The sequence below is a fragment of the Sciurus carolinensis genome, chromosome 9 (genome assembly GCF_902686445.1).
Source record: "Sciurus carolinensis chromosome 9, mSciCar1.2, whole genome shotgun sequence".
In the NCBI taxonomy this organism is placed as follows: Eukaryota; Metazoa; Chordata; class Mammalia; order Rodentia; family Sciuridae; genus Sciurus; species Sciurus carolinensis.
Window position 1 is genome coordinate 17,823,405 of NC_062221.1, and position 27,584 is coordinate 17,850,988.

The 27,584-nt window shown below is 33.5% G+C and overlaps 1 protein-coding gene and 1 pseudogene across 4 annotated transcripts in view; one reads left to right on the forward strand and one right to left on the reverse strand.

The window, feature by feature from the left end:
* The window catches only part of Pik3cb (phosphatidylinositol-4,5-bisphosphate 3-kinase catalytic subunit beta), a 135,251-nt gene that overhangs the window by 80,477 nt on the left and 27,190 nt on the right, over nt 1-27,584 (forward strand). For all 4 annotated transcript variants that reach the window (XM_047564808.1, XM_047564810.1, XM_047564807.1 and 1 more), the window contains 10 exons: nt 1,486-1,737; nt 3,484-3,580; nt 7,295-7,425; nt 10,056-10,106; nt 13,004-13,192; nt 16,089-16,210; nt 18,631-18,774; nt 19,953-20,052; nt 25,917-26,095; nt 26,892-27,001. In XM_047564808.1, the coding sequence (XP_047420764.1) occupies nt 1,486-1,737; nt 3,484-3,580; nt 7,295-7,425; nt 10,056-10,106; nt 13,004-13,192; nt 16,089-16,210; nt 18,631-18,774; nt 19,953-20,052; nt 25,917-26,095; nt 26,892-27,001 (1,375 nt within the window). The remainder of the gene's footprint in view (nt 1-1,485; nt 1,738-3,483; nt 3,581-7,294; nt 7,426-10,055; nt 10,107-13,003; nt 13,193-16,088; nt 16,211-18,630; nt 18,775-19,952; nt 20,053-25,916; nt 26,096-26,891; nt 27,002-27,584) is intronic.
* On the reverse strand, nt 21,286-21,683 carry LOC124992743 (ATP synthase F(0) complex subunit C2, mitochondrial-like; annotated as a pseudogene).

Below are 27,584 nucleotides of genomic sequence, written 5' to 3' on the forward strand. Positions count from 1 at the left end.
AAGTCTTTAGATTTTTAAACTCATTTCTGAGTACACAGGAAAATACCATTTAAACTAATTTAGAGACATGGATTTTAACAAAGGTTGCTTAAGGCTGTGGCTACTCAATCTTGAAAGTGCCTGTTTAAAAATAGGGAGGAAAACCCAAGTGGTTATTTTTAAAAATAACACACACACACACACACACACACAATTGTTTTTATTTGTGCTTTCATTAAATTGGATGAGTTTGAGCATTTTGTCTATATAGAGGATCTTAAATTTGGAGCATATAGATATTTTATGATATTTTCTAGAACATTAATTTTTAAATACTATAAAGATAACATAAAATCAATGGTCATTTAAGGGGATGACAAGTCATCACTATTCTTGCCATTCTAGTATAAATTATTGTTCATATTCTTTTCCATCACATGGTCACAGTGTGAGCATGCTTTCAGTATTTTGATTGATTTCATTCTTCATTTAAGATTATATCATAAATCTGTTTTTCCTTTGTATACACTTCATGATTGACTGAAAGAGACAAAGAGTGTTTACATAGATACAGGTGCCATTCTCTTCATAGTACAGAGCAGGTGATTATGTTAGCTTCTTAGGATGATTTTTGTTTGAGTTTGATATGGGAGAGACTTGCAGGTTGATAGCCTGCAGGGGAGGGAGATTTTCCCAATGGTAAGGACAAAGGAGCCCAGTTACATGCGTGGGGAGTTGTAGCAGGATGGGCCCAGAGACTTGAATAGAAGCAACACCCCCCCCCCTTTTCTTTTTCTAACTAAAGAGAATTAGCTAATGTGTTCAGATATAAATTCCTAGTGATGTGTTTACAAGTATTTGCATTTACAAGTAATCCTTTGTAATCCTTGTTACTATAATCTTAACTGTTTCATAATCCATCTGTTTGGAGTAATCGATTTTCTTCTTTTACTGTAAACAAATCTTTTTTTTTTTTTCAAATCTCAAACATAACATTGTTCATAGACCTCCCTGAACCTTTAGAACAGTGATATATGGGATAATTATAGGTATACATAAAATATCTTTAGTTGACTCTTAATTTATAATGACAAATTCATAGATTATGTAGAAGTAAAACAAAAGTTTGGAGCCTTCTCATTCATTCTTTCTTTCCCAGATATTTAGAAGAGTCAGACAAGACCCCAAGTGAATGAAGTCAGTGGGAGTTAAGCACGTGATAGTAGTTTTTATGTTTATTATGTTTGTTTCTTTAACCCTGTTTAACCCATCAACACCTCTGGCATTTCAACCATTGTTTGATTTTGTAGATGGTCTGCTTAATGAAAACAGTTTAAACTAAGCATAGTTGAGTGAATAGCATACTGATCAATTACAGTGTGATGGTCTTACAGAGAAACAGGCTTTCCATAGTTTGGTGTACACATTTCTTCATTCTTCAGAGTAGGAATGTTTTGGTGATACAGTTTTCATGATTGGTGTTTGTTTTCTTCTCTTCCATTGCAGGTTCATGTCAGGGCTGGTCTTTTTCATGGTACCGAGCTCCTGTGTAAAACCATTGTAAGCTCAGAGATATCAGGGAAAAATGATCACATTTGGAATGAACCACTGGAATTCGATATTAATATTTGTGACTTGCCAAGAATGGCTCGATTATGTTTTGCGGTTTATGCAGTTTTGGATAAAGTAAAAACGAAGAAATCAACAAAAACTATAAATCCCTCTAAATATCAGACCATCAGGAAAGCTGGGAAAGTGGTAATGATATTATAACTTCTGAAAAATTGTTTATACAATCGGATAATTTTAAAACTTTTAGAAAAAATTGAGTAATATAAGTTAAATTATATCATTTAGTATTTGTCCCTAAGAACTGACTTCAAGAAGACAATAAATCTCCATGACTATGCCTTATTCATTCAACATTCTTTTGACCAATTTATGTTAGTTAGTTTCATAATGTATTTCATTACAAATATAACACTTTTAGGAAGATACAGTTAAAAAAGAGTGAAATTATGTTAAAATAACTAGTCCACAATCTCTTAATCAAAATTTCAGGTGCAGATATGTTTGAGAATTCACCATTTTGTGATATATTAGAAAGATCATAGATTGAACCTCACTCAGCATACCTTATGGGGTCTAGGGCACAAATGTGTAATGAAACACATCAGTATTTGGAGTAACATGAATATTCATACTAAATGCGGCAAGTAAAGACTATCGTTATCTTTTTGTCATCTCTGGCCACATTAGTTATGAACAAAATTTTAGTTTTCAGAGCTTCTTGGATTTTGAAATCCTGAATTAAGTCTGATATATCTGTTCTCATATTTTCATCTTCTATTTCATATTTTTAAACAAGAGTTTTTCAATTTTTCTTTTTTTCTTAAGTTCTTTTTGGGGAGTAAAGATGAATTTTATGTTTTAAAAATATAGTCACTAAATTTCTCTATAAAAATTTATGTCCTTTTTTTCTTCACATGGGAATTAAGCATTTCCTCTGGTTTTTTTTTTTTTTTCTTTTTTTGGCATGGTGCTGGGTATTCAACCAGGGCCTTGTGCTTGACAGGCAAGCATTCTACTAACTGAGCTATATCCCCAGCCCTTCCTCTGGTTATTATCATATATTCTTTTAAAAGTAAATTTTAATGACTGAAAAGTACATAAAGTAAGTTCCTTAATGTTTTTTTCCTATCTCCATATAGGATTTTCCTCATAGTGTTTGAGTATTTATGAGGTTTTTGATATACCATGGCCAAATTAGTGAATCTTCAAATGTCTTCATAAAAGCCCTACTATTTCAGTGTCTCCTTTTTATCTATATAAATGAATTCTACAGACCTTGGAGACATCGCCTCTTCCCATGTTAAGATTTATATAGGCTAAAAGTACTTAAAGCATAACCTGATATATATCACTCATATTTTTTTGATATATCACTCATTTTTAAAATTATTTTTTTAGTTGTCAATGAATCTTTATTTATTTATACGCAGTTCTGAGAATCGAACTCAGTGCCTCACACATGCTAGGCAAGTGCTCTACCACTGAGCCACACAACCCCAGCCCCTCATATATGTGTGTGTGTGTGTGTGTGTGTGTGTGTATGTGTGTGTGGTGCTGGGGATTGAATCCAGGGCCTTTTGAAAGTGAGGCAAACACTCTACCAACTGAGCTTTATCTCCAGCCCTAAAATATATTTTTTTGATCTTTAAAATTTCCTCATTTTCAAACACTGTACAGGATATATTCCATTTAATGTTATACTGTTTTATTGTGGTATATTAATTGGTTTTTAGGATTTTCCTTAACCATTATAAAGGTGTTAAACATTTTGCCAGGTATGTTTTGTTTTCATTTTTGGTGATTTTTTTGGAAATAATCTGGAAATTCAGAAATATCTAGAACTAACATTGAAACAAAGGACATGAACGCCTTGAAGTTCACACCTTGATGTTCATTCTTATCATATTTATTCAGTGGTATCTTTTTCAACAGCATTATCCTGTAGCGTGGGTAAATACCATGGTTTTTGACTTTAAAGGACAATTGAGATCTGGAGACATAATATTGCACAGCTGGTCTTCATTTCCTGGTAAGATTTACATCCTAATCCTTAGTGTTAAAGAGTTACTAGCTTTTGACTTGTTGATACTGTATCTTTATAATTCACCCTTCTTGAGTCTTAATAAATAGTTATTTTGTGTTTTTGTTTATTTATTGTAAAACAGATTTACACAGATTATTTTCATATACTCATAAAATGATTGTGTTTCTGAGTGTATTTTTTCTTTCAATGAATGTGTTCTTGCTTTAAACATTTTTAGTTTAGTTTAGTGGTGGAGATTGAACCCAGGGCATCATGCATACTAGGCAAATGCTCCACCATTGAGCTTTATCTCCAGCCAAAAACATTTTATTTATTTATTTATTTATTTATTTACTTATTTTTAGAAATCCTCCTAAGGAAGAATGTCTTTTTTTTTTTTTTTGACACTTTTTTTTAGTTGTCAGTGGGCCTTTATTTTCTTTATATGCGGTACTGAGAATCAAACCCACTACCTCACACATGTAGGCAAGCGCTCTACCACTGAGGTACAACCCCAGCTCAGAATGTCTTTTTTATAACAATCTTTATTGTTCCTAGTTGTGCTAACTAGTAATAATTAGTTGAAGGAGCATTCACTAAAATGGGATCGGTAATAAAAACCTTTATTAATTGGCTTTAGTCTAAAATTTGAGGTGAATGGAGTCCTTTCCACAGCACTACTTAAATATTACTTAAAGAACCCTGATCAAATCAGATAGATGGCTTATTCTCACTTAGTAATTAATAAAGTAACGATCAGAGAGACTAAGTCAGTCTTTCATTATTGGTCCACACTTAGGATTTGAATGAAAGATTGCTCTTTCCATTACTCTGTACTGCTTTACTCAAAATTTAGAAATTTCGAAGTCAAGTTTTCATTTATAATAGTGTTTTTATTTCTTTGTTTCTGTCTTTATAGTTTGTTAGTATATTTGTTAACATTGTGAAATTTTGAAGAGGGTGTATATGTTAGGAATTGAACCCAGGGATACTTCACCCCTGAGCTATATCCCCAGCTCTTTTTTTTTTTTTTTTTTTCTACTTTGAGACAGGCTAAGTTGCTTAGAGTCTAAGTCTTAGGCTAAGTTGCTTCTAAGTTGCTGAGGCTGGCCTTGCACTTGCAATCCTCCTGCCTCAGCCTCCTGAGTTGATGGGACTTCAGGCCTGCACCACTACACCTGGCAACATTGTGAACTTAATTTGACTTTTTAAATTATTTTGTGACAAACATTTGAAAATGTTATTTTAGGAGTTGCTACCTGAGAAATTATTTTTGGATAATAAGTTATTTGCTGGCACTTAAAAACTCTGTGCAGTTTAACTGTATCTGTCTATGGGTACACTTGTGTGTATCTTCTCTTATATCTACCTTCAGCTGCTTAAACCTCCAATAATCTTCACTAATCATGCTCAAATATAGGAGAGCTGTTTGAAATGAACTGTATTTTCACAATAGAGTGAAACCTGTACTTTCTTGAAAATCTTAACCTCACATATGTGCTCCAGAATCGTCAGGCAGCTTGACAGTTATCATTATCAATGAAAATGATAATTTTTGGTGGTATTAACTTGCCATTACCTTGAACCTGACTTCATCTCTTAAGAAAATGTATAATAAAAATAATAAGTGAATAGAATCAGCTTTGCATATATCAATTAGCTCTAGAATTGTCATGTTTATTCCAACACAGGCAAAAAAGAAACGGAGCAACTGCAAATAATCTATCATCCAAAATCCTTAGGTTTTCAATGCAAGATATAATCACATTTATGGGTTCTTTTGTATCTTTCTAGAATTCTTCATGAAATAACACTAGGGAATACAAATGTGTTCTAGATACATTTCTATTTTTCTCCCTATTTTTCTAGATAGATTTCTATTTTTCTTCCTATTCTTATACAAAATAGCATATCTGTTCAGTATTCTGCTCCTTCCTTTTTTTTCCTTTTTCTTTTTTTACCTTATGTACCTGCATAGAGAACAGCATTTTTTTCTTTTTTCTTTTTTTGTTGTTAAAGTACAGTTAGCATTTGATATTTCAAACAATACCATAATGAATAATCTGGCCTACAGGTCTATATCTAAATTCCCAGAAGTGGGTTTTTTTTTTTAGTCAAAGAATAAATATAAATACGTTTGCAATTTCAATAATTATAAATTACTTTCCAATTGTACCAATTTGTACCAGTTTTTACTCTAAAAGTACTGAAATTCTACATTTGACTTCAAATAATAGCATAAAATTAGTGTAATGCTGCTAGAGAGCACAACTGTGGGATTATAATTTACTGATAAATCAACTTTGAAAGTGTATACATAATCAGAGTTGTCTTTCATCAAGGTAAAAATTGAATCTATAAGTTCAGAAAATCTTAGATAAGATGAGCAAAACATTCGGGAACTGAACTTCGTAGTTTTCCTACACATTTTTTCCCCTCAGCACTATGGATTGAACTCAAGGGCACTCTACCACTGAACTAAATTCCTAGCCCAGCTTTTTATTTTGAGACAGCTTCTCACTAAGCTGCTGAGGCTGATCTTGAACTTGGAATCCTCCTGACTCCACCTCCTGAGTAGTTGGGATTATAGGTGTACACTACTGTGTCTGGCAACATTTTCTGTCTTTGGAAAATCATTCCAAGTGTATATACTTTATGGACATTAGGCTTAGACAGAATGGATGTGGGGAAAAAGGTTCACTCATACATTGCTGGTAGGACTGCAAATTGGTGCAACTATTATGGACAGCAGTATGGAGATTCCTCAGAAAACTTGGAATGGAACCACCATTTGACCCAGCTATCCCACACCTTGGTTTATACCCAAAGGACTTAAAATATGATGGTTTACTCCAGTGATGCTGCCACAATCAATGCTTATAGCATCTCAGTTCACAATAGCTAAACTATGGAATCAACCTAGTACCCTTCAGCAGATGAATGGATAAAGAAAATGTACATTTACATCAGGGAATACTACTCAGTCATAAAGATAAATGAAATTATGGCATTTGCCAGCAAATGGATGAAAATGGAGACTATCATGCTAAGTGAAATAAGCCAATCCTAAATAACCAAAGATCGAATGTTTTCTCTGATGTACGGATGATAAATCACAATAAGGTGGGAGTAGGGAAGATTAAAAGTTCATTTGATTAGTTAAAGGGGAATGAAGGGAAGGGAGAGGGAATGGGAATAGTAAAGATAATAGAATGAATCGGACATTATTTTCCCGTGGGCATATATGAATACACAACCAATGTAATTCCATGTCATGTCCACCCAGAAGAATGGGAAGTTATACTCCTTACATGTATAACATTTTAAAATACATTCTACTATCATGTATAACTAATAAGAACAACAACAAAATGCAGTGATGAAATGGTTTCTATGGGTCACCTAATTTTAGTATGGGAAGAGCAGTTCCAGTTGAACTTTTTTCAGAGTTGAGAAGTCTTATCCAATATGAAGAAAGAGGTAGTCGTTGTTGATTTTTGTTAACTTTCTCATTTTAAAGATATGTTCAAACTCACACTGAAGTTTTATTCCAAGCTTTAATAGAAAATTAGAGCTTACTGATAGAACCATCTGCCAAACTTTCTTAAGTAACAGTACTTTTTATGGCATTTTCATTGGAGAGATACCTTATAGTTTTTTTTTTTTTTAGTTTAGTTTTGAAAATGTTTCTTAAGAATTAAAATTATTTGCATATTTTAGATGAACTTGAAGAAATGTTGAATCCTATGGGAACTGTTCAAACAAATCCATATACTGAAAATGCAACAGCTTTGCATATTAAATTTCCAGAGAATAAAAAACAACCTTATTATTACCCTCCCTTCGATAAGGTAAGCTAATTACTTAAAGGGCTGCTATGCATGAAATAATTTAAAATATTATTTCCTAGCTTTGTGTGTTTGTAGTTTAAGTTCAACATGTCTACTTTGCTTTAAAACTTCACACGTTAATGGTTTGGTTCAGTGACAAGGCATAGCAGGGAGCCCACAATCCCTGTTAGTTCTGGCAGTATATTTGACCAAGTAAGCTGTGGCTTCTGGAGTCCAGGTTCCTTGGTTATAAAGTGAGGAAATTGTAATTGTTCTGAGGTCTTTTTCAATGTAAAAAGGCTATAAATACTTTAGTATGTAACTGAACACATAAAATGTTCAGTGAAACTCACCTAGCATGTTGGTTCAGAAATTGAAGATAAAATCACTATTGTGTTAGAGTTGATGTTCAAAAACTGGATTATTTATGTTGAATATTACTATTAGTAGGACTGTTTAGGGTAGCAGTTTTGTATTTCCTTAGTATGTGAATTGTATGTCTGGAGGGTAAGGAGATTATCTGGTTAGGACTAAAAATAAGACTATGATCATTTTTATTCTAAGTGAGCTAAGATGTCATTTTTATCTTCAGGTTTGGCATTCTTGTTTCAGATTGGTTGGTGCTGATTTTTAGGCAGAAATTTTTGAACAAAATCTCAAAAAAGAAAAAAGAATCTTTTTTTCTTAATCCAGTTGAGAACAAACTACCTTTAAAGATTGATGTTTTACCAAATAATATACAAATTAATCGACATTAAACTTAATTGTATTTTAATGTTTAGTACTATAAGACCTGTAGAGTTTTTTGTTTTTGTTTTTTTCCCCTACATGAGAGGTGCTGGGCATTGAACCCAGAAGCCTCACCTGTGCTTATAAGCAAGCATTCTATCACCAAACTGCATCCCCAACACTAAAGGAAATATTTTTAAAAGTATTATGTACATTTAGTTTATGTAACTCAATGTTTCTTACCTCATTTTGACTTTAATTAAATTTTATCTACCCAAGAGGTAACTTTTCACTTCAAGTCCTTTAAAAATGTTTTTCTGACTGCTGATTTAGAAGCAAATTAAATTTTGTGTTTCTTATAATAGAAATTTCAAATATGGTAGTAATCATATACTTATAGTATGCATAAAGTAGAAAAAAGTAGATTTTGACTCATTGTATTTTTTTTAAATATTTTTTTAGATGTTGATAGATCTTTATTTTACTCATTTATTTATATGTGGTGCTGAGAATTGAACCCAGTGCCTCACACATGCCAGGCAAGCGCTCTACCACTGAGCCACAACCCCAGACCCCATTCATTGTATTTTTGTGGTGGTTTTAGTTAACCATGGAGAGAAATTTCTCCATAAGCTGTAACTACTTGTGCTACATGTAATATAATGACTGTTACTGTGTTCAGTTATAGTTTGGATTCAACAGTAAATTATAGTTTATTTGGGTTCAAATTATATGCTTTTTGAAGCACTTTTACAAATATAGCATTCTATGCAAATGTAAGTGAATTTAATCTAAGGTTTTAAGAGAAGTTTCTTTAAAATGTATTTGACTATTGACCATAGTCATCCATAAACTGGTCACTAAACTTTCCTTTTGCCTTTCTAATCTCTTGGAAAGGCTGTCTCGAAGAAGTTTAATTAGGGATTGAGATTTTAGCTTTTAAATATGTGTAAACATGTTAATACTTATTTGGTTTTCCTTTATTTTGCAAGTTATATATTGTTATTATAAAATAAGCAATACTTACGTAAAAGGCAAAAGTTCCCATAGGTCTTGTTCTTTTTCTTTAACTTTGTTGCTGTAACCCCTTGTATACATTTTGCTTTTCAAGCCAATTTTATGGCTATTGCTTAATTTTAGTAACTATAATTTCACTTTATCACAATAACCCTATGAAATAGAATGGGAATTATCATGTTACACATGAGAACATAGATAAATTATTTACTTAGAATTGCATAACACAGAAATAGGACATGAATCTTCTGATTGTTTATCCACTGATCTTCCCACTAGACCAGTGAGTTTCCTTTCTCTCAAGAGTGAGCACCTTTAAACTTAATGAATTTAAAAAATATTTTTAGGCTTTCCCTAGCCATTACTTTTCTTTTTCTTTTTCTTTTCCTTTTTTTTTTTTTTTTTTTTTTTTTGTAGTGGTACTGGGATCCAACCCAGGACTCAGCAAGTACTTCCCTACTGAGGTACACCTTTAGCCCAACTTCTACTTTTGGTATCTTTTACTTAAGGTGGGAAGGGGAAATGACCAGAGCTTGTTCTACATTTAGTAACTTTTATATACTTTTGCATTTTTAAACCAGAATTCATTTATCTATATTTCTAAAAATATGTATATATGTGTGTGTATGTGTACGCAAGCCACTACTTGTTTTATCTACAGATAATCCCAATGCCCTCTAGGAAGTTGCAGTCTCTTAGAGTAATACCACTGTTTGCCTGTTGCCAAGGGTTTCAAGCACTTGGGAAGCACTATTTTGCTTTTTAAATTCATATTTCCATTGTAAAGTGCTGAAATGCCAGACCATATGTAGTCCCTTGTAATCTAAGTACAGGAATAGTTATGTACACTTAAAATTCTATGAACATGGGAACCAAATTTTAACTAAAAACCTTTTTTTAAACAGATTATTGAAAAGGCAGCTGAGATTGCAAGCAGTGATAGTGCTAATGTAGCAGTAAGTATCAAGAGTTTTAAATCACCCTCTTATTAATAGAGTTGTATATACATTATGTACCTTCATTTCATTTATGGTAATGAATTTGTGGAAGACCATAACTCATGCAAGAAGAGTATGTGAATGTGGGTAAGTATGCATATACTAGTGTTTTATTAAGTGACAGTTCAGTTTATGGACTATCTGTGTTTAGTTAGTAAGCTGTTTTGCAATACAAGTGTAGGTTCAGCCATCTCTAAGGGATGCTGTTGCACCTTGGAGCTTAACAGTGCTCTTAGTGAATATTACTCAGTTGAACAAGGAGACTGTTTTCTCTCGTAAAACAAAGCAGGTGTAATAAGAACAAGAATCACAGAGTGGGGATTTGTATGTCTTCCACTTTAGAGTTCTGCCATGTTTAGCATATAATTCCCATTTCATAATTTAATATTTCAGCTCTAGCTTCCCATTTTGCTATGTTACAGGCTTCAGGAGCATGAAAATGAGACTGGAGGCCATGCCCCAGTCTTATTTAGAGGATACTGTTAGTGTTTTCATTTCTGCTCACATCTCATTGGCCAGATCTCACAACTACACATACTACAAGCCAGGCTGGGAAATGCAGACTTGAATTGGACCTTCATGTGCATGGCTAAGAGTAAACCATCCTAGGACTACAAGAGAAAGTAACAGAGAATGGATCTTTAAGTTTTTTGACTTTCTAACTTTAGACTTTGTTGAGCTCTAATCTAATAATCTTTTTTCTTGGCCTCCCATTACTATTTTTAAGTGTCTTCAGCACAACCATTCTACACACAGAATGTTAATGATATAGAGTCTAGGAAGCCTAATGGAGACAATATGTATGTTCTTCTCATTCTCAGATTATCAAAGCACTGGTTGATTTGTGCTACTTGGAGAGAGATCTGGCCTAGGCTCTTTTCTACTTTGCCAAAATCTTTTTATAGCTCCACAGTGCAAGTCCCCTTCTACTACTTCCTCTCTAGAGCTGTGTAAAGAGTTAGTTTATAGTTACCAATATTAAGTTTAGTGTAAATGTATATATTTTCCTCCCTTTTAAAAAAGTGAGATCGTTTTGTATGTAATTTCATCGTTTTCATTTAATACACTTTGTGGATCATGTCATGTTAGCATGAGCAGGTCTTCATTTTTCACATACTTTAACATTCTATAGTAATATTTATTAGTAACCATTAATTATTCAACATATTCCGATTGATGTTTTGCTTATTTCTAACTTCTCCATTAAAATGGCTGCAATGACTATTTTGTACATACTGCTTTATATATGTGTATATTTTTGTAGAATCAATTCCTAGAAGTGAAATTATTAGATCAAAATGTATGTGTATTTTTAATATCAATTCTGCCAAATTATATACCCTAAAAGACTTAAATTTACAAACTTATCCTCACTGGAAGAGTTCCTTTTGTATTTCTACCAACTCTTTTAATTCTATCATCCAGTAGACCAAAAATGGTGTCATATTATTTTAATTTGCATTTCTTTATTCATAGGTTAAGGTTTTTTTCTTTTTCTTTTCTTTATTAATTTCAGTAATCTTTTAGAAGATTTCCAGTTGTTCATTTTTTAGTGTCATGCTAGTTCTCCTTAAGAAAATAATTTTGTTTTTTAATTGTGGTCTTGATTCTTACTTTGGTATTTTCATTATGTTGGTTTTTCTTGACTGATGATTGGTTGGTTTAGGTCTTTTCATGTGAGAGACTCACTGGTTGCCTGCTGGTAATGTGTTTTAAGAAACTGTAGGAATCAGAGTATCATCCCATACATGAAGACTTTCATGCATCTGGAATCAGTTGACTCTCTAGGGCTCAGTACCCATTCTCCTCACCTAGATCTGGGATTGATACCATAGCTTTCCATCTTAGCACAGAAGGAGAAAGGTGCATGCTTCACTGAACACCTGTTCTACCCGCAGTTCTCTTAGGGGTCCTCCTTGTGATTGCCACTGGCTTCCCCCATTCCTTGAATGCCTTGATTCTGAGCTAGAGCTCCCCAAGGATTGTATGTGTAGCATTCTCACTACTATATCTGATCTCTTGTCCTGTCTACATTCTCTCCTTAAAAAATTCTGATGTCAGGCACTCTTTCAAATATTTCAAAATGACAAGTCTTATACTTTATGGGTCCCTCCACCCCAACCCTGGTTCTGGGTATAGTCTAGTTTGTGCCCACTAGCCAAGCACACTACCACTGAGCTAATCCTCAGCTCCACTGTTTGGGCTTTTTGAGCTGCACCCCAGCCCCAACAACAGAAAGTTCTTAAAGAGATTTTGAGCCATGGTGGCACCTATTTATTACTTTTATTTTTCACCTTATATATTTGGGTTATCTTATATTTTCTGTTAATAGAAAAAAATTAAATTCTGTTCTAATAATGAATCACTTGGATTTTTTTTACATCATAGCATGTAAATCTTTATTATAGATATAAACTTTATGCAACCGGTCTTAAGACTACATATACTGTTTTGCACTTAACATTGTTTTGAAATGAAAAGGATATGGGGGCCTACGGGTATAGCAAAGTGGTAGAGCACATGCTGAGCATGGAATCACTTGGTTTTTAACTGAAATACAATCCTGCCACCTAGTGTTTGCACATAGATTTTCAAAAATGTTTTTTCTTTTTTCCTTTTTTAGAACTATTTTGAGATTCTTCATACTTTGCTTATAAATTTAACATTGAGCAATTAAAACTTTTAAAAATAATCCACTTTTAATTTTTATCTACATATATCTTTTTATGGAATTATATATTTGTATTTCACATAATAAAGATTGAATTGCATATAAACTTGTATATAAATTTGCTGAATGTTTGCCAGTGATATTTGTATAATTAGATTCTGTAATGAGTATTTTACTCTAATAGAGTCGAGGTGGAAAAAAGTTTCTTGCTGTACTGAAAGAAATCTTGGACAGGGATCCCTTGTCTCAGTTGTGTGAGAATGAAATGGATCTTATTTGGACTTTGCGACAAGATTGCAGAGAGAATTTCCCACAGTCACTGCCAAAATTACTCCTATCGATTAAGTGGAATAAACTTGAAGATGTTGCTCAGGTAACAAAACATCATTTCTGTATCTCCTTTTGGGTGTATGTTTCTTTGTTGACTTTATGTAAAGTACCCTTTCCTTACAGGTTAATTTCCATATGTTAGATAATTTTCTTCAGGAGAAATTTTGATGTTTTAAACTATAACATCCTCTGGTCCATCCTTCTATAATGGACCAGAAAGTTTCAAGATTTAAAAATTCTTGATAGAGTTGCCATATCTTTCACTAAAAACAACCAAAACATTGGTTTGGGGTAGTTACCTATGAAAAGAAGCACTTACTAGGTCTTGGGCACTCTCTACTAGTTTCATCTGTGAATTCCAATGTGTGAATGTGTGTATGTATTTTGTGGTGCTAGGGATCAAACCTAGAGGTGCTCTATCACTAAGCTATATTCCCAGACTTTTATTTTATTTTATTTTATTTTACTTTATTTTATTTTGCCCTTGAGACAGCCTCCTGTGTCAGCTTCCTGAGTCACTGAGATTACAGGAATGCACCACCAAACCCAGCTGATGGTTTCAGTCTTTGCAATGACTACTCTAAAATGAATATTGTTTGAAAATTACCATTATCATGGAAGTTAAGTTACCTTTATTGTAGAAGTTGATATTAAACCATTCAGTTCAATCTTAACATTCACGTGTGTTGGACAGTATTGTTAAATATGTAACTTTAAATGTAGACAAATACATCATTTAGGTAGAATAGAGAAGGGGAAAATGTTTTGCTCCTGAAAAACTGCCACATTTTGACTCCCTGATTTAATTTTCAAGACTGTCAAAAAGCACTTGAAATTCATATGCCCTCCCAGTGCTCAATAGAAGGAACCTGGAAGTGATTTTTTAAATCAGAACAAATGAATCTGGCTATTTAAGGAAATTTTTTTACCTTAGTTGAATTTAACTGATCTCTCTAGCTCCATGATCTTAGTGTATCTATAATGACTTTAAAAATTTAGTGAAAAGTACATATTTTGTTTGCTTTAAATAGGGAAAAGTACACAAAATTTATTAAATATCTGATGAACGGTAGTATGATTCCAAGAATGGTATTTTTATTTTAGTCATATATATATATATATATGTACATATATGTACATATATATATATATATATATATATATATATATTTTTTTTTTTTTTTTTTTTAATGGCAGGAGGTTCCTGGAAATTTGTCCCAGGGACTCTTTACTACAGAGCTACCTCCCTAGTCCTTCTTAAAATTTTGAGTTAGTGTCTTGCTAAGTTGATGAGGCTAGCCTCTAACTTGTGATCCTCTTGTCAGCCTCCAGAGTCACTGGAGTTACAGGTGTGTGCTACCATGCCTGGCTTAATCATATTTATTTTTAAGTCTTTAGTTTTGTTTTACTTCTTTTATTAAATATAGAAAGGTTTTGTTTTCAGTTTACTTCTAGCATCTAAAGATTTTTTGAATGATATTTACTTTATTGAATATTCCTTTATTACAGTGTTTCCAGGTTAGACAAAATAACATTATTTAATCTGAAGAGGAACTGTTTTACATTGTTTAGATAGACTTAATTGCTCCAGAATCTCTGTTGTCTTCTAACCACTTGTCATTCCCCACTAATGGTGGAAAATAAGATCTAAGCTTTTTTTTTTTGGTCAGTTTGCACATTTGCTTACATCTCATGAATAGTCTCCTGAGCTAAGTATATCTCCAAAAAATGCATCATATTATTTCATTAGAATCACAGTAGGAAAAGTTTCTTGTACTCCTTTTTGTTTGTTTTTGGTTTTTGATATTGCTGGGAATAGAACCCAGAGCCTTGTGTGTATACCACTGAGCTACACACCTAGCTTCTCTTGATGTATTCTTAAAAGATGTCTTATAGAGAGATTTCATGTATCAACTGCTAGAAATTAAATGAACCAGTATATGCTTAGTATTCATTTGACCCTTAGGGACAGAAGTTTTTACATTCACGAATTTAGCATGCTTACCTGATTGCTAAGAGGAAGTGTGTTGCATTGTTTTGAAATCTTTAGTTTTGTTTTATTACTTAAGTTCCTCCCTTTTTGGTAGAAGAAAGCCAATAGTGTAACTTAATAGTTGAGTATTATCTGTGTGTAAGCAAGTATAGGAAAGCATAATTTTATAACCCTGATACCCATTTTTAGTAGATAAAAGTTAGAATAAAGAGGAATGAGTTTTGGTTCCTTTCCCAACCAAAAGAATATAACTCTTTTCTCAATCTAACACCTTAAGAAGTGGAGAGTCAGAAGCCTGGGAAAGGTCTTTATTATATTTATTATGATTTGAGGAGTTAAACATGTTATGATCAATAAAAAGTTCTTAAAGTGATTTTTCTTTAAAATCTAAATAAGGACTATATTTTAAACAATAGTTCTGCACCAGTGTCAGTTTTGTACAGTAATATTTTTAAAAATTAAGAGCTAAACATAAATTCCTTTACAGTTGTATATTATTATATATATTAATAAACTCCTTAAATGTAAATTGCCTTTCATTAATTTGAGTCTTACAGTTTATATTTATTTGTTGAATTTCAATTTTGTTTCTTTTTTTAAAAAAATGTTTCTTGATCATTTATTTTTTTCTCCTTTGTAATGGGTAATGATTTTAGAATCCATATATTCAGTATCTTATTTCTTATTCTATTTTCAGATAAGTACTAAATAGTTTTGGGGTTTTTTTTGTTTTTTGTTAAACTTAACTATAAAATATTTTGAGAACAATCTTTGTTAGTCCATATTAACCAGGGTAGATTTTTGATGCATTAATAATTGAAAGTATGTTTTCCTTTGACCCATTTGTGCGATCCTGTATGCCAAGGGAAAGTACATTGCTTTTGTCCTCCATCATTTCTGAACCAATTTCAATTTTTTTTCTTTATCAATTTCAATTTTTAAACAGCTTCAGGCACTGCTTCAGATTTGGCCTAAACTTTCTCCTCGTGAGGCTCTGGAGCTTCTGGATTTCAACTATCCAGATCAGTACGTGCGGGAATATGCTGTGGACTGCCTGCGACAGATGAGGTATCTCCTGCAGGTGGATCTCTTTGGGGCAAGGACTAACTTGGGGGTGGGTAAACCAGATATGGGGGTGCATATCTGTTATTACAACTACTCAGGAAGCTGAGGCAGCTGGGCAACTTAGTGTGGCCCTCTCTAAAATTAAAAAGATAAAAGAAAAAAATGTCCTGAAAACACACACACACACACACACACACAATAAGTAAATAAATAAAAATAAATAAAAAGGACTGGGGTGTGGCTCAGCAGGAGAGTGCTTGCCTAAAGTGTGAGGCAAGAAATGATGGAGGGAGGGAAGGAAGTGGAAGGGGTCAAGGAAAACTTAAGAGTTTGTGACTTTTATTGGGGTCTAGTCGTGTAAGTACCGTCTGCCTAGTGTGTCCCAAATTTCTAGACTCCACAAAGGAAACGGTGCAACATAGACCACACTGCACAAAGAGTTTAGGTGCAGTGAACCACACTTATCTAGGGTTGTAGAAGCCTTTCTGGAATGTTAGCACCCAAATGCCAACCATAGGCCAGCTACATATGTAAACAGGCTTTTCAAAGGACACCAGAGAATCACACTGTAACTCTTCTTCACTCTGCACAGTCTGTCTAATATCCCAATTAAGAAATGTTAATATCTTACAATAGGAGTTTAAAAATGCATTTTTTAAGGCAAATACAATATAGTTAAAGTTGAAGTCCTTGTGTTTTGATATTTCACTCTTTCCTAGGGACAACTATTATCATGAATTTAGTGTATAGCTCCTATAACAGTTTTTTGTTTCTTCCTATATGTTTATATGTATAAAATTACATATAGAATAATATGGTACATTTTTAAGTTACATAAACATGGCTTTTGTTGTTTGTTTTGTTTTGTTTTTTTTTTTTGAGACAGTCTCACTGTGTTGTCCATGTTGGCCCTGAACTCCTCAACTCAAATAATCCTTCTGTCTCAGCTTCCTAAGTATCTGGGTCTGTAGGCACTCATCACTGCACCTAGTCATATGTATTGTTCTATATCTTGGTTTTTAAAAATTTAATATTGGGTTTTTGAGGTTAGTCTCTTCCATTTTATATAAATGTAGTTTAGTTATTGTGAATTGAGTAAATTTAGATATATGAGAAGCTGCCTTTTTTTTTTTTTTTTTTTTTTTTTTTTTTTGGTATTGGGAATGTAGCTCCAGTTCTACAACTCTGCTCCTTTTTATTTTTTATTTTGAGACAGAATCTCACTAAGTTGCTGAAACTGACCTCAAACTTGCGATCTTTCTGCTTTAACCTCCCAAGTTGCTGGGATTATAGGGGTGCACTGCCTAGCATTTCCTTCTGTTTTTAAACTCCCTTTCTGGTTTGTTTTGTTTTGGGTTTTTTTTATTTTATTTTATTTTATTTTATTTCTTATAGGTTTTATAATAGGTAGAGATCTTACAGTAAACCTAATTAAGATTGTGGTATAGATAATTTTTAAAAATGAAGCTCCCATCTAAGTTTGTGTTGGAGAACTAATGGGTAGAGGCCAACTGGTACTCCCTGGGCTGAACCAAGTGCTTTCCTTAAATACACTGATCTCCCTCAGGAGATTGCTGTGATCCCCATGTAGCTAATTCTGATGGGTTTTTCAGTTTTAAAATTTGTAGTTATGAGTTTTGTTTTTGCCATTTAATGCTCTGGGTTTCAGTTCCAAATCTTCCTTAGCCTCCTTTTTTTAGTCACTTGTCAAAGACTGTAGTCAGCAAGTGAAGGACTTAGGATTCATTCCTTCATTACTATTGAAATTGCCTTTAGTGGGAGTGTGTTTACAATGACTAGTTTGGAGATAAGACACAAAATAAAGAACCATTAATCTGAGTTAACTCAGCCCTGTTAATAATGGTATTCTCATTATAATTCAGTTAATTAATATAGTCCCCACTTCCATTTTCTAATTCAAATTATTTGAAATTAAGATTTTAATTGTTCATTGATCTGAAGAAGGAATTACTTAACCTTAATTCTAGGAAAGGAAACTAAATTATTAAAGTACCAATGAAATGTTTGTTTTAAAAATGATTTCTTGATTAAATACCTAAGATTTTCAGCACTATCAGAAATCAGTATTAAAGTACCTTTTTTAATATATCCTCAGTCCCAGTACCTAACTTTTGGAAACTCTTGGCTAATTGTAAATGTCATCATGAATTGTAACAATCTAGTTAATTTGATAGAATTATCCCTGTAGCTGTTCCTTGTAGAGTGATCCTCTCCACTCCCCCACCCCTTTCTGAACTCCCAAGCTTTCCTTGAGCTAGAAACAGTGGTACAAGGAATGGAACACATAACAAGCCTGACCCAAGAGACCCCTGTGTGCCATAAGTTAGCTCTGGACAGTTGAACAGGAAAGGATCTTTTTAAGACACAAGTGGTTGAGTTATTTTGTTCTTTCTTTCTTTCAGTGATGAGGAACTCTCTCAATATCTTTTACAACTGGTGCAAGTTTTAAAATATGAGCCTTTTCTTGATTGTGCCCTCTCTAGATTCCTATTAGAAAGGGCACTTGCTAATCGGAGGATAGGGCAGTTTCTGTTTTGGCATCTTAGGTAAGTCTTTTGTATTTTTCATTTTGAACCTCTTATGTGCTTTAGTAAATGCAATCCAGCATGATATAAGAAAGACATTTATTGGAATGGTCAGCTGCTCTAGTTGTTTCTGTATCACCTGTATAACATTTACACTGTTTCAGTGCCTTCTCATGTTTCTTTATACCCAGACTCTTCATTTAGCAAGGTAATTCAGATAAGTGTCCCTCCAGGCCTACTTGATTTTTAATTGAAATTAGTAATTAATGTACTTCTATTTTCCAGTAAAGTGTACTTATGTCTTAACACTTTTGGGCTAAATGCAGGCCTATTTATTCCTTCCAAAAGGTTGAGGATGGTATTAGCATGACTCCTATTATTGAATGAAGATAAAATTACTGTAACAATAACGATTTTTAATTTCAGTTTCTTCATTAACTCAGTCATTTCAGAAGTACGTGAGCCTTATTTCACCAAACTCATCTAAGACTAAAATCAGGAATGATAACTAAAGTTGCTTTTTTGTTTCCTAGAAAAATTGTAGATTTCTTCATTTCTGATTCTATACTCAGATATATTGGGTTTTTTTATCTGAACTTCAGACTATTAAACTTTAGCTTATCAGAGGAAAAAATAAAAAAGATACCTTTCTTCCTTTTGGCTAAGCTTCTTAAAGAAAATACTATGACCTCTATAATATTGTATTATTAATTTTAAGGGTTTGTTTCTGAATATTGGTATTCTTATTGATAGATTTTTTTAAAAACTTATCTTTTCTCAGCCAATTCAGTCTTGTTTTTAAACCACTTGGGGAGTGAGAAAATTAAGTATTCCTTTTTTCAAATATACATGGTATTCTTTAAGTGAGGGAAGAAAATGAAGAGAACTAATTCAGACTTTAGTCAGTTTGTATGATGACAGTCAAATTTCATAGATCTCTGTTTCAGCTTAATTGTCTCTAAATTGGTAGGACTACCTTTCCCCTTCAAAAAGTAAATCAGGTAAGATGTGAAAATTTTAGATTTCTTGGAATAAAGTTTAAGAAATAGGAAAGTTGACCATCTCGCTAATAATTGTGCATGAGATGATTAATTCTTTTCTATGGTTGGCATCTATTCACAGGAGAATAGAGAAGTCAATATTTTTATTTGGTCACTTGAAGTGTTTGATAAATCATTTGAATATTAACTTTTCTTTAGGTCAGAGGTGCACATTCCTGCTGTCTCGGTACAGTTTGGTGTGATCCTTGAAGCATATTGTCGAGGAAGTGTAGGCCACATGAAAGTGCTTTCCAAGCAGGTATCAATTGTGTTTTAATATTTATTACATTTGGTACATAATGTTTGGTATATTTTATCTAGTGCATTTCCTTTTCTTTTTAATTTTTAAAATTTTTTTCTAATTGGTTAGACATGCCAGTAGGATGCATTTTGACACATTGTACACAAATGGAGCATAACTTCTCATTCCTCTGTCTGTATGTGGTACTGAGTCACACCAGTATCTATCTAGCGCATTTTCTCCCATCACATTATTTCATAGAAATCTCAGTAACTTAATCCAATTAATACATTCTTTTTTGTGGGGAGAGGGGTGGTACCAGGGACTAAATTTAGGGCACTTTACCACTGAACCACATCCCCACCCTTTTTCATATTTAATTTAGAGACAGGGTCTCACTGAGTTGCTTAGTGCCTTGCTTTTGCTGAGGCTAGCTTTGATCTTCCTGCCTCAGCCTCCCAAGCTGCTGGGATTACAGGTGTGAACCACCTTCCCCGGCTGGTTAATACATTCTTTCATGAAAATTTAAGTTATGATATGAAGTTTTCACAAACTTGGCAGAAAAACATTAACCAAATGCTAAATGCAACATAATTAGCTGGAATTCCTCATATTTTTTTTTTTTTCTGGGTAGCAAATTTTATAAATTTTTAAATGAATTTAATGTAAACTTAGGGAAATTTTTCCATTGGGAAGTGGAAGAGGGGAGTAAAATCATAGGCCACCTAGAATAAAAAATAATATGATTTAGTTTGTCCCTATCCCACTCCCCCCCAATTAAGTGTACCCAATTTTCAATCATTTTGATAGCACAAATGTTTTAAATTATCTTCAAGTCTGTCTTACAGCCAGTTCAAGAGAAGTTATTTCCTATTCCTTGACTAATTTGACAGGCATTCCTGCAAATGATTTTGCATCTTATTCTGAATTATGTCAATGTGCGTTGAATTCAACTCTGTCTTTGATATCCTCATATTTTCTATATTAATAGCATTCCTTAAATTTTAATAGAATATTCCTATTTAGATCTGTTTAACAAGGGGTATGATGGTGATGGTAAAAGAGACTGTGAGTTTTTTTTTTTTTGTTTTTTGTTTTTTGTTTTTTTTGATTAATACAGTATTCATTTGTCTTCCCTCTGTCAAACCCTGAGCCAACCACTTTCCCCAGCCTGACTGGGGAGGTATAGGAAAAGGGACATACAGGGCAGACAAGATACAGGAGAAAGAATGCGAGGCGGAGACTGCTCCTTCATGTGGCAAAGAGGATGAGAAAGGCCACCATCAGGCAAAAGAGCCCCATGATCTCTGAGAGAGCAAAGCCCAGAATAGAATAGAAGAAGAGCTGTTACTTCAGAGAGGGGTTCTGGCATAACCAATGATAAAGCTTCCAAATACAGTCCCAATCCCAGCCCCAGAGCCAGCCACCTGAACTATGGCAACCTCCGTCCCAGTGAACTTGGCTGCTGTGTCGATGTGTCTTGAAATGGTGCTGGTTTGGAGGCTGCGGCTAGGGATAAGTGAGGTCAGGGGACATGGGACTGCCAAGCTGCTGAAGCTCTCATATGTCAGTGTCTCTGGTCGGCTCAGCAGCTGAGAGGTGCTCCTGACCAAGGAGTGGGTGGAGAGGAACTTGGAGCAGGCATACATTTTCAGAGGGTGAGGGACCATGGCAAGAGAGCTGCTCCCAGTGCAAAGAAGACAGAGAGGGCAACTGTGAGATCTTTAGACCTTTTTTCCTGCATAACTTTCCACTAGGTAAAGTGTGATTCATGAACTTTGTCACATCTTATGGATTCAGATATTTTGAGACACAAGTCTATCGGTATTATATTTTCTATAATTCAGAATCCTCAGGTTGCTTTTTCAAACTCTGTGTACATACCTGCATATCTCTTGCAGTCCTGAGATATTACTAATAATATTACTGTAAGTATTTTAAAATACTTACATATGTTAAGAACCACACCATGTATTTTAAGCATGTTATTTTACTCTCTTAATAATGACCACGGTGGTTACCAGTACGATTTCACACTTGTCAGACGGAGAAACAGACTTCACAAGATTAAGGATCTTGCCTAAAGACTGGTAGCTATTAAATGATAGAATCATTTTAAACTTAAGTCTGCCTAGCTATATAAAGCTAAAGTTCTTTGTATTCTCAGTTTTCTTCTTAGAAACATAACTTTTTAAAAAATTTTTTTAAATTTATTTTTTATTCTTAGTTATACATGACAATAGACTCTACTTCAATAAAATTATATAAGTATGGAATATATCTTATTCCAATTAGGATCCCACTATTTCCAAGTCCCTGATGGTGGCACTAATTTCTTCATTCTCTATAACATTGCTTTTAATTTATTATTTCCTCAGTAGAGGTGAGTTCTAAAGGCTCCCACCTATCCTTTCTTAATCATAACAGTTCTTACTCCACAAGTGGAAATTCTGCCAGCTGTCTGTTCCAATTATGCATTCAGAAGCTGGGGAGATAACAGGATGGGTTTGCCAGTGGTGAGATGGTGAGATGGTCCTGAGCTACAACTCCATTGATGCCTGAACATTATGGTGGACCATAATGACATTTTGAATCTCCTGGAATTAGTATTAATTCAGTGTCCACTAGTGTCAAAAGTCTGATTTTTTTTTTCCAATGCACAGTTACTTTGGTAAAAGGTCATAGGTCCTTTTGTGAAAGGCTAGAAGAAAGGGTCTGTAGTTCTTAGAGAATTTAGGAGCATTCATAGGTGTCATCAGTACTGATGAAAGTATTGGGAAAATTCGTAACTTCAGTGTGGCTAGGTCTGTGGGTGCAAGTTGAAAGTGAACCCTGAAGGCTTATTGCCTGTATACTTATTCTTGAGATGGGGTAAGCATCAGAGCACAAACTGTACATGACTAGTAAATATCAGAGTACTTTCATCTTGCTGATATATTCCAAACCCAGTATATTCAATCCATTTCCTAAAATTTTCTATGGTATTGAAGTCTCTTCCAGACTTTGTTTTCTATGCGTCATTTTTGCCTTGCAGCAAAGCCTCTCCTACTTTGTTAGCTCTTCTAAACTGTTTATCTCACTTAAAGGGCTTTTATTTCATCCCTCATCTTTCAGTCATTCCTATACCTCTGTGGTGCTCTACCCTATTTTTATATCAGATCTGTTTAGTAGTTAAGTTATACTGTACTTTTCTAAGTCATTTATACTGACAGAGAAACTCTAATGACATTCATTAGATGTTTTTAATATTTAGAACTTTTCTTGATGCTAAAACAACCATCTCTGATCCCATTCCCATATTGATGATGGGAATAATAGCTAACATTTATTCATCACTTATTAGGGCCATTTATTCTTCCCAACAATATAGGGATGATATTATCAATCCCCTTAATTTTATAGATCTCTTTAATATATGTCACATCTGTATCTTTTGTGTTCAGGTTACTGTCAGTTATCTTCTTATTAGGACTTCATTAAACTCCTAATTGGGCCTCTTATTCCCATTTTTGCATCTCCTTCCTCACATTCTCTGTGCAACTGAAAAGTGATTTTTATTGCAAATTCTGTTGTCATTTTCCTTTTTAAATATCTACAATAATTTTTTATTATACTTAAAAAATTTCCACCAAAGCCTATAAGGTTCCACTTGGTCCCTTCTAATTTGACCTCATCATATAACTATTGTCTTCCTCACTGATCAAACTACAATGCACATTTTCTTGGTTTTCTGGGAACTTTAGCCTGACTTTTATAAACAGCAGAGATTTTTTTTTTCTTGATTGATAAATTTTAAAAGGAAGAACATACCCTTTACATGGCAGTTCTTGTTATTGCTATAAACCTGCAAAAAGATAATGTGTCGAAACACTTAAAATATTTGACTTTGACCATTCAGGATACTGTTTCAGGAAATGAATGTCAACACAATTAGAGATGGGGCATAAAATTCCCAACTGTACAAATGTGGAAGAAATTCAAGTTTGAAATAAGTCAGAAAGTTTCCTTTTTGCAAGTAGCCCAGTTTTCATCTGGTACCCTCATCACCAGTATTTTTACAGCTCCTGAAATAATCGAGAAGTGTCTGTGCTTTTGACAGATGGCTAATTTGGCCATCTTTAACCATCTTGATTTTATCATCATGCTACATAGGACCTTTTTAGTTCCCTATGAACAAGGTCTCACCCTACTTTAGAAAGTGTATGCTTAAATTCACCCTTCTACATAGTCTTAATGGTTTTGTTGCATGGAAGCCCAGTTTAAAAATGAAAACTTGTTCATGGATTTCAAGCCACTATGTTTTCTTCTTCCTTCCTTCCTCTTTCTCCCTCCTCTCCTCCTCCCTTTCCCTATCTCCCTATCTTCCTCCCTTTGTTCCTTTCATACTGGGGATTGAATCCAGGGGTGCTCTACCACAGAGTTACATCTCCAGCCCATTTTTTTTTTTAAACCAGGGATTGAACCCAGGGTGCTTAATCACTGAACCACATCTACTGCTTCAGCCCTTTTTAATTTTTATTTTGAGACAGGGTCTCACTAAGTTGCTTAGGGCCTCACTAGGTTAATGAGACTGGTTTTGAAACTGTGATCCTCTTGTCCCAGCCTCCTGAGCCCCTGGGATTATAGGTGTGCACCACCTCATCTTACTCCAACCATTTTTTAAGACAAAGTCTTGCTAAATTGCTGAGACTAGACTGGAATTTGCAATTGTCCTGCCTTAACCTCCTGAATCACTGATATTAGAGTCACACACCACTACACTTGTTTTATGCTTGTTTTCTTCATATTTTATGTTTTTTATATATTGTTTTTATTCAGTGCTTTTATTATTTTTTTTCATTTTTAACAGTATGCTCATAAAATAAAATAAAAGACTTTCTGATTTATGGTTGACTGAGGCTATTTTATTCCTATTAATTTAATATGACATGAAAGACCCTGTTATTAACCCATTAAATTCCAAGTTTTTAATTCTGAAGATATTTCAACAAAATTACATGGGTGCATTAAAGAAGACTGGAAATCACAATCTAGAGCTTATATTAATTAATTAATATAATTATATTCTTATAAACAATTATATTCTACACTATATTTCAGTTTATATAGGTCTTCTACATCTGGGACAATGAGACAAAATGGGTTAAACAGTAAAGTTGACTTTTAAACATGATTTTTATTGAGTTGGCCATTGTTGATCCATCTTGTAATGCTTGCATAAGTTTGTTTGTTTTTTGTTTTTGTTTTTTGCAGTGCTGGGGATTTGAACCCAGGGCCTTGTGCTTGCAAGGCAAACACTCTACCAACTGAGCTATATCCCAAGTTTTGATAGCTTGAGTTTCCTCATTATGAAAACTAGAAACTTAGACTTGGACAACAAATACTTTATACATAGTAATCCATTCTATCTATCCCATTAATAGAAGGAGAGTATTTTGAGAAGCTGTCATACAAGAGCATGACAAGAAATGGATATTAATGTTGAATATCAGAAACCTCAGGATTACTTCTACATAGGTTTTCCTCTTACATTGTGGTGTAGGCCATGTGGAGTGGTTCAGATTGAAAGTGTTTTCAGTTCTGTTATTGGTGAAAGTGTGAGTCATTTCAGGTCATGCTTTTCTTCTTAAATACCCACTGACTATGCCTGTTTACTTTCCCCTAATTTATAAGATTTCATTTAAGAAAAAGTTACAAAATGTTTTAAAATGATGTCTTAAGTAAACAAGTACTAAAAATCAATTTTTTATTTTATTGTATATAAATGACCAAATATGGTTTGTGAGTTGGGGGAGAGTTATTGATTAATATGATCACATGATATTACATTATATTATTTTAACCACAATTGAATTTTGGGTATGGGGAAACTTATTTTTCAGGTTGAAGCACTCAATAAGTTAAAAACTTTAAATAGTTTAATCAAACTAAATGCAATGAAGCTAAACAGAGCTAAAGGGAAGGAGGCTATGCACACTTGTTTAAAACAGAATGCTTACCGGGAAGCCCTCTCTGACCTGCAGTCACCTCTGAATCCATGTGTCATCCTCTCAGAACTCTAGTAAGTGATCACCTATATTTTGAGCAGTGAGTCTCCTATGAAGATTGCAGTACAGAAAGGATTTCTGAATCATTGCCTTGTGGATGCAGTAGGGCCAATTATAAGCCCCAGGAAGTGGAATATAATTAAGGAAAAGATTAAAAGTCCTCACAGACTGTGCTTGTATTCAGTAGAGTATGTACCTACCAGCTCAGTTTACCTGTGGGATTAATAAGAGTTAATACAAGTTAATTTCCTTTCAATTGCATGTAATTAAATTCATTTTCCATATTACTGGTTTCTAAGAGTTAAAAGTTTTATATGTGCAAAATCTTGGAAGCCATAATAAATTATTTGGTAATTTACTTTTTTGAAATGAAATCTTGGATGAATTTGGAAACTTATTTCTCACTTTCTCATTCATACAAAAGTAATAATGGAAAAATAATACTGTATATTCTATATAATAGTATTGAAAATTGATCCCTCTTTAAGAAATCAAGAATGATCTCATAATATTCTTAACTTAATCCAGTGATATGTTCTAATTTTTTAGAACATAAAGTTAAGGAAATATAAGGATCTAAGGAGAAATTTTCAGCAGAAGCAGTGAAAAGGGCAGCTCCTGGGTATTTGAGTCTTTCCCATCTAGTGTTGTTATATGCCAAATATATGCCTTAAAGTTCCTTTTTTACTGAAAGTTGCCTATCTCTGACTTCTGCATACCTTGAAGGGGACAAGCAAGTGATTTTCCCTCAAAATTATAGTCTGGTCATATTGTTACACTGAAGTGGGCTGATTTTCCCTTTGATTTCAGTGTTGAAAAGTGCAAATACATGGATTCCAAAATGAAGCCTTTGTGGCTGGTGTACAACAACAAGGTATTTGGTGAGGATTCAGTTGGAGTGATTTTTAAAAATGGCGATGGTAAGTACAGAGGTTTTTACAGTGCCAAGTTGCTTAGAATTTTTCATTTATTGCTAAATTTGCTTTATTTGAAAGGTGTGTGTAAATTTATGACAATTGGCAATTGAGAAGTAGCTATCAATGGGTTGTAAAGTCAGACTCAGCAGGTCCTAAATTCCTTTTTTTTCTTTTTCCTTCTTTGAAAAAGACTTCTGTAGTTCATTTACATTCACTGTCTAATGAGCCTCCTTTTTTCCCTTACAAAATACAAAATCTGTCTACTCCTTTGATAAAAACTTTGTAAAATACAAGAGATATATTTCAATAATGTAGTCACACATCCTGTTTCAGTGATAGCAATATTGGTTTTACTACTATAGTTTTGTAATTTAATAAAATACAGGACTGACCGAGATTTGATAAAGAAAATGCTTCTGAAGGAATCTTACCAACCAAAGGCAGTCATGTCTTCATAATTGTGAGACTATAAGCAAGTCCTGTGAAACTCACTGAGCTTTAGGTTCTTCATGTCTATGCCATTATAGAATCTTTATGTCAGAGTTGTTAAAGGGAATTAAATGAGATAACATAAGCAAGCATACTT